Source organism: Camellia sinensis, chromosome 10 (assembly GCF_055761805.1).
Source record: "Camellia sinensis isolate YWXY chromosome 10, ASM5576180v1, whole genome shotgun sequence".
NCBI classification, from domain to species: domain Eukaryota; kingdom Viridiplantae; phylum Streptophyta; class Magnoliopsida; order Ericales; family Theaceae; genus Camellia; species Camellia sinensis.
Window position 1 is genome coordinate 150,950,806 of NC_138970.1, and position 7,699 is coordinate 150,958,504.

The 7,699-nt window shown below is 35.3% G+C and overlaps 1 protein-coding gene across 1 annotated transcript; it reads left to right on the forward strand.

Moving 5' to 3' along the window:
• The first annotated feature begins 215 nt into the window (after positions 1-215).
• LOC145800767 (uncharacterized) lies at positions 216-3,843 on the forward strand. The gene is made up of 6 exons (XM_082890500.1): positions 216-1,017; positions 1,213-2,503; positions 2,623-2,673; positions 2,977-3,064; positions 3,147-3,224; positions 3,571-3,843. The coding sequence occupies exons 1-6, from the start codon at positions 216-218 to the stop codon at positions 3,841-3,843; spliced, it is 2,583 nt and encodes an 860-aa protein (XP_082746626.1).
• Positions 3,844-7,699: the final 3,856 nt, after the last annotated feature.

The window sequence follows — 7,699 nt, forward strand, 5'->3', positions numbered from 1 at the left end:
TTTTTTTTTTTTTTTTTTTTTAACAAAGCAACTACCTAAACAGTGGGCCTTTTGCTGTCACAGCAGGGGGCTGTGAAAATACCTACCCCAATCCCATTTTAGTATATGTTTTCATTGTGCATTCATAAATGGGATAGGACCACTTACCTATTGAATATTAGTGTACATAATAACAAAGGAATTTCACATAAGATTGGCTTTGTAGGTGACCAAATATGGACAAGAGTTGGATGTTACTTAAGAATAAGATGAGTTCCCAATATCGAGATGGGGCGAAGGCTTTTGTTCAGTTCACAATGTCAAATGTAAGGCCAAATGATAAGATTCGTTGTCCTTGTATGGACTGTTTGAATTGTGAACAACACACCAGTAAAATTATGGAGTATCATTTGGTCGTGAAAGGTATGTCCCCTTCTTATAAGACTTGGGTGCATCATAGGGAATCTGTTCCCATTAATCAATCTCATGCATTGAATGATGACAACCACAATGACTACGGAAGTGTTGGGGATAGAATGGAAGAAGATACAGATGAAGATCAAGATGAATTCCTAAATTTGTTAGAAGATGTTTACATGGGGACTACCATGAATCATAATGAAAATGACAGGAATGAAGAGGACAATGACGATGATGTGGCTAATAATGTTGAAGAAGAGGATGTGCGCAACTTTGATAAATTGTTGAATGATGCTCAAATAGAGTTGTACCCTGGGTGTCGTAAGTTTTCTGTTTTATCATTTGTTGTTAAGATGCTTCATGTGAAGGTGTTGAACAAGTGGAGCAATAAATCATTCAACATGTTGTTGAGGATATTAAAGGACCTTCTACCGGTAAGTGATCAAGTGATTTCATGGACCCTTTACAAAGCCAAAAAACTCTTGCGTGACTTAGGCTTAGGATATGTGACGATTCATGCATGTAAGTATGATTATGCACTTTTCCGGAAGGAGAAGGCAAATTTGGAAAATTGTCCAATTTGTCAGGAGTCCAGATACAAGTTGAATGATGGAAAAGGTAAGAAAATTCCTTATAAGATCTTAAGATACTTCCTGTTGACACCAAGGTTGCAGAGATTATATATGTCGAGAAAAACAATTGTAGATATGAGATGGCACAAAGAAAAGTGAGTAGATGATGGGATATTAAGACACACAGCTAACGGTGAGGCATGGAAGGATTTTGATAGGCAACATCCTGTGTTTTCTGAAGTGGCTCGAAATGTGAGGTTAGGGTTGGCCACTGATGGTTTTAATCCTTTTGGAAACATAAGCAACTCATACAGTAAGTGGCCTATAATTGTTGTGCCTTACAACTTGCCACCTTGGAAAGGTATGAAACAACCATTTAGTATGTTGTCATTGCTTATCCCTGGACCACAAGCACTAGGTAAAGATATCGATGTTTACATACAACCATTAGTTGATGAGCTGAAAGAGTTGTGGGAAGATGGTGTGCTTACATATGATACCTCAACTGAATTAACTTTTCGAATGCATGCAGCTGTTATGTGGACAATTAATGACTTTCCTGCATATGGAAACTTGTCTAGATGGAGCATGAACGGTTATTTGGCTTGTCCTATATGTAACAAGAATGCATCCTCACAACGGTTGAGAAGGAAAATAGGGTACAAAGGCGCTCACCGTTACTTGCATGATGACCACCCTTGGCGTAGGAGTCGACTTTATAACGGTAAAACTGAGTTTGTGTCAAGACCTTTGGAGTTATCAGGGGAACAAATCTTAGAACAATTGGATTCAGGGGCATATAGACCATTTGGAAAGCATCTAACCAATAAGAAAAGAAAAAGGGAAAATCCAGTGAATTGGACCAAAAAAAGCATCTTCTTTGAGTTGCCATATTGGGAAACACTTAAACTCCGACATAACCTCGATGTTATGCACATAGAGAAGAATATATGTGATAGTTTGTTTGGAACATTATTGAGTATAGATGGAAAGAACAAAGACACAGAAAAAGGACGCTTGGATTTGGAAGATATGAAAATAAGGAAGGAGTTGCACCTAAAGAGGCGTGCCGATGGATCATTTGAAATGCCCCCAGCATTATACACTTTGTCCTCAGATGAAAGACATGGTTTCTATGAGTTTTTGAAGTCAATTAAGTATCCTAATGGTTATACGGGAAACATCTCAAAGTGTGTAAGCACAAAAGGTGATAAGTTAATAGGCCTAAAAAGTCATGATTGTCATATCCTTCTACAGCGACTTCTTCTCATTGGAATGCGTGGATATCTTCACAATGATATATGTGTCACATTATTTGAGTTGGGAAATTTCTTTCAAGAGCTTTGCTCAAAGACATTGAAGGTGAAGGATTTGGAAAAATTAGAGGATTGCATAGTACTCATATTATGCAAGCTGGAGAAAATTTTCCCACCACCGTTCTTTGATGTGATGGTCCATTTGGCCATTCATTTGCTTCGCGAAGCCATTTTTGGTGGGCCTGTACAATATCGGTGGATGTATCCCATTGAAAGGTACTTACTAACTTCTTAATACAGTAGAATAGTTAAATTGTAGCACAAACTATATACCTATATATATTTATAAAAATATGAGTATGTGTAATAAAAGTATTCTATTGTTTGTTTCATAGGCTACTTGGAACTCTGAAAGGGTATGTTACAAATCGAGCTCGTCAAAGAAGGTTCGATCGTAGAAGCTTATATTGTCAAGGAGTGTCACATTTTGCTCAATGTATCTGGGTGGGGTCGAAACTGTATTTAATCGAGAGGAACGAAATGTCGATGTTGGTGTGCATGAGTCGGGGTTAGAGGTCTTCACGCAAGATGTTCGTCCTTTTGGGCTAATGACAAGGGCTTCTGGTTTGTCTTGAATAATAGCCTTGAGTTGGACCATTATCTAAAGTACGTTTTTATCTTCTTCTTTTTTATGTGGAATTATGCTTTCAATATAATATGTTACTTATCAACTATATGTTTGTAAATAGGCAACACAAAAATCTTTTAGAAAATCAAGGTGCACATGACATCACAAAGAGACAAAAAGAGGAATTCCCTAAGTGGTTCAAAAAACATGTAAGATATAAGCCTAAACTTTATTGACTTATACTTACATGAATACTAATACAATGATTGAAATTGATATGTCCTTATGTAGATGAACCACTTACGAGCTCAAGGATTACCAGAAGCAACTGATGAATTGTGGTCATTAGCAAATGGTCCTAGTAACATAGTTAATTCGTATTCAGCTTGCATTTCCAATTGTGTTCGATTTCATAGTAAGGATCGTGACAATCGTCGTAAATGCCAAAATAGTGGGTTGGTTGTGGAAGGGGAGCACGAGGGATAAACAATTGACTTTTATGGGTACTTGAATAGAGTGTGAGAGATGCATCATATACTTGGACATCGAGTTGTTTTATTCCAATGCGAATGGTTCAACACCAGTAGCAACATAACATTACACATTGATGCACATTTCACAAGTATTGATGTCAAAAGTCGATGGTATAAAGATGATCCATTTGTCTTATCAAGTCATGTGAAGCAAGTTTTCTACGTTGATGATACAAAGTTAGGTGGACATTGGAAAGTCGTACAAGGATTACAACATCAAGGAATATGGGATCTACCAGAATAGGATGACATTGAACCTCATGATGCATTCTAACAGAATGAAAACAACTGATGTTGTCCTAATCGGCGTTAAAGACCCCGTCACAATCTCACTTCATAGGAATGACATTGATCCTCAGATTATCCCAAGTGAGGTGGTTTTAGAAACAGTCAGTCGAGCACACAACGATGATGTTGATGATGAAGAGACATGCCATAACGAAGATGATTACTAAGAACATTGTCACTATCTGAGAAGATGAGCTATATAGTCATTTTGATTGTAATATGGATTTTGACATGGAACTTTAAATTTTTATGTTTTGTGTGACACTATTGTTTAAGTGCCTTTCTTGTTTGAGTTTGAGCGTAATGATTATCCAAGAATATGTTTTAATGCATCTGTGTTTGTGTGTGGCCCTTTCTCTTTCCCTTTCTCCATTTTTTTTGTTTCTTATGTCATATTATTGTTTAGTTATCACTTATGTATTGATTCTATCATACATCCATTGATATTAATGTAATTGCTTATTTTATATATGTTTCACACATGTAGTAATTGAGTTGTTGTATAGATGGCAGGCCCCGGTAAAGTTAGAAGTGCAGCATCATCTAAAGTTGCTCTACCTACCCAACAAGCTCCAGCTAGAGTTGCTGCCCCTACTCAACATGCACCATCTAACTTCACTCCATCTGCTCAAAGTGTACCATCTACAAATGCTCTATGTATCTGGCTGCACCATCTACAATTAGTTTACGTACCCGTTCTACACAGGTAAGGGGTCAGACTCAATGGAAGAACATAGCACGTCTCATAGCAAAAAATGGTGGCAAAAAACCTCCTGTTTGGGTCCCTGCAGATGCCAAGGTGCCAGTAGGACCTTACACCACTCCATTTGCAAATGAAGTTGGGTTACAAATAACGATGGCTGCACTTATCATTGGCGTAAGTAAGTGAGATAAGATTGACGAGATTCAGAAAGCCCCAATTATTCAGGCAGTTCTGGTACTTGTATTTGTTGTTTTTAAAATAGTTAGATTATCACCATTACTTGCAGTTTAATATTAATAAAAGTATTCATATATTTGTAGGATAAATTTGAGATTGTTGATTATGATGAGGATGAAGAGGTTCGGAAAGCTATCAACAAGAAGTGTAAAACCATTTACAAAAGTTGGCGTAACAAGATGAAAACACATTACTTGAAGTTGGTAGAAGCTGGTGTTGACCCTTACACTAAGCCTTACAAAGGGGTCGACCATGAGGCTTGGGTACACATGATTAATCATGTGTGGCTTAATAGTGATCATCAGGTAAAACTTCATAACTTAAAGAATCATGTTTCGATTTCAATTTAATTTTACTAATCAATTACTTTTGTAGGAATTGGCTGAAAAATAGAGGAATAGTCGATCGAAGTTACCATATAATCATACAATGGGCTCTAAGTCATTTTAAGCTGCAATGTATAGAGAGGTGATGCATTTAATATATTTAAAAGTGTGATTGATTTAAATTTAATTATGTATACTTACTTTTAAATTGATGGAATTAGGGTACCACAAAGGTTGACATTGTAGACTTCTACAAAGATTCCCATTGGAGCAAGAGAAAGGCGGATTGGATAGCCCCAATATGTGGTGAATTACATGTAAGTATGCCAATTAATATAGTTACATATTTATGTAATTGGTTCTATTTGTTAACGTTGTTTACAAATTAATAGGAAGCTCTGAAAAAGCGACGTGAAGAGTCTTTGGAGCCTGGGGTAGTACCTTTAACTCAGGAGCAACTGTCAATTGAGGTTCTTAGAATGAGTAAATCGGGATACATAAAGAGCTTTGGAGTTGGTCGAAACCCATCCTCATCCAAATCTTCTGTTAGTACACAAGCACATGTGGACGTGGTTTCGAGCCTAGAAAAACAAATAGAGTCATTGAAGAATTTGGCTGAGGTCCAGCAACAACAAATTGCAGCCCAGAACCTAGTAACACAAGAGCAAGCTAGAAAGATTGAAATGCAAAACAAAAGGTTTAAAGAGATTCAAAAGTTTATGAGGATGTACAAGGATTGGGCAAACATGCAAGTTGATGAAGAGGATTGTTAATCAGAGGAATTTTATTGATAGCTTGCTCTGTAAGTATACTTTTTAGAATTTAATTTTCAGATCACTAAATACATTTCACTTAATATATTGGTTGATTCATCTCCTTGATTGTTGCTAGTTGATTATATTTTTAGAAATTGAAATTTATGAGTTAGATGAATCCAAGTATTATTCACCTATTATGACACACCACACTAGTATGTGGGTTGACACTAAATTCTAATTTTTCTTCTTCTAAGTTCTAACCAACTTGCTCCTTTCTCAGCTACCTACCTATTGTCAAATCCCATAACAAGTAGCATTTTAAAATATAAATCCTTTGAAGTTGAAATTTGCTTAGTCTCTCTAGAATCTTATTAATTTTATATCTATTATGGAGTTTTCTATTTGAGTAATTCAGTTCTGATATGGTTATGGCTACGATGAAATGTTAATGTTGGATTGCTTGATTCATTCTTTGTTGAGGAAGTTCCATATAGGTATGGCTACTATCTCTCTATTGGCAGTGATGGCTATTGTAGGTTTAATGCTAGTGGGTTTGTATGGTAGGATGTGTGGGTTTAGAGAGGAACTAGAGAAAAGAAAATGAGAGTTTAGGAAGGAGACTAGTAGTGGTGATGAAAGTTACCTGATCGTAGAAAATGCTTTTGATTTCCAAGTTGTGTTGTGTTGTGTTTGTAAGACTCATTAGAAAATTAGATTTTTGAACCAATAATTTTTTATCTGAGTTGATTCTGATTATAAATTTCAAACTGTAATTGGAGATTCACATATTTGTAACATTGTGTCATTCTTGACTTGGTTTTGCATCTATTATTCCTTGTTAAAGTTGTAAACCATTTGGCTACTAGATTCTTTGTTGGTGCTCCTTGCAACTTGATTGAAAAAATATATTCTTTGGATTCATCATTATCAGTTCTTTAGAAAAATGGGTTGTGGTAGTAGAGAACATTTCCATCTCTTGATTCTGCCCTACGTTTTTTAGATTGCTGCTATATTTTGTTTTAATCTAGGGACCAAATATGTGTTTTAATTTCATTATGCCAATGTTAAACTCTTATTATGTTTCCTAAGAACACTATGATGCTATACTAGAAATGTAACACATCTCATAATTTGCTTTTGCAATATCAAATAACTAATTATCACAATATATCATTGGCAGTAAAGTATGATTTGTGGGCACAATGCTAGGAAACTATTCATATTCATTCTAGTTTCCATTTGAGGAACTTTTTGACCTTAATGTAAGTAAAAGCAACCTCAAGTTCAAGATTTAGGTCCTTCTGATTTCAATTTAGTCATGAAAATAAAGTTAGCACTTTGGATTACATCTCATTTCAGTGGTAGCTCCTACTCAATTGATATTTGCACTTGTTTTGGAACCTTGAAATTGGATTTCATTAGTATTCCATTATGACATACTTTGAGCTACGTTTTGGTTGGACAATATGTGACTGATTCACAAACTTATAGAGATATTGCTTGTAATTAGTTCATATATGCCAAGTTTAACTGGTGAATCATGTGTTACTTTTGATTTTGGTATATTGAAATTTTGTAATTCACCGTAGGAAAATTTTCTCCCAATTTGTTCGTCTATAATGTGAAACCAATGTTTTCAGACCAAGACCTTTATTATTAACATTTTAACATTATAATTTTTTTTTTCATATGTTTGACAGATTGGCAATGGATGGAATATAGTTCGAGGAGCATCAAAGGATTACATTTTGAATTTTTGGATATATTTTGTCATAGGTTTTTGTTATGAATTTGCAAACTTAGAAGGTTTTTTGGAATTACATGTTTGAAGTTTTTTTCATATGTTTGACAGATTGGCAATAAATGGAATATAGTTCGGGGAGCATCAAAGGATTACATTTAGAATTTTTGGATATATTTTGTCATAGGTTTTTGTTATGAATTTGCAAGCTTAGAAGGTTTTTGGACATTACATGTTTGAAGTTTGGGATTGTAAGAG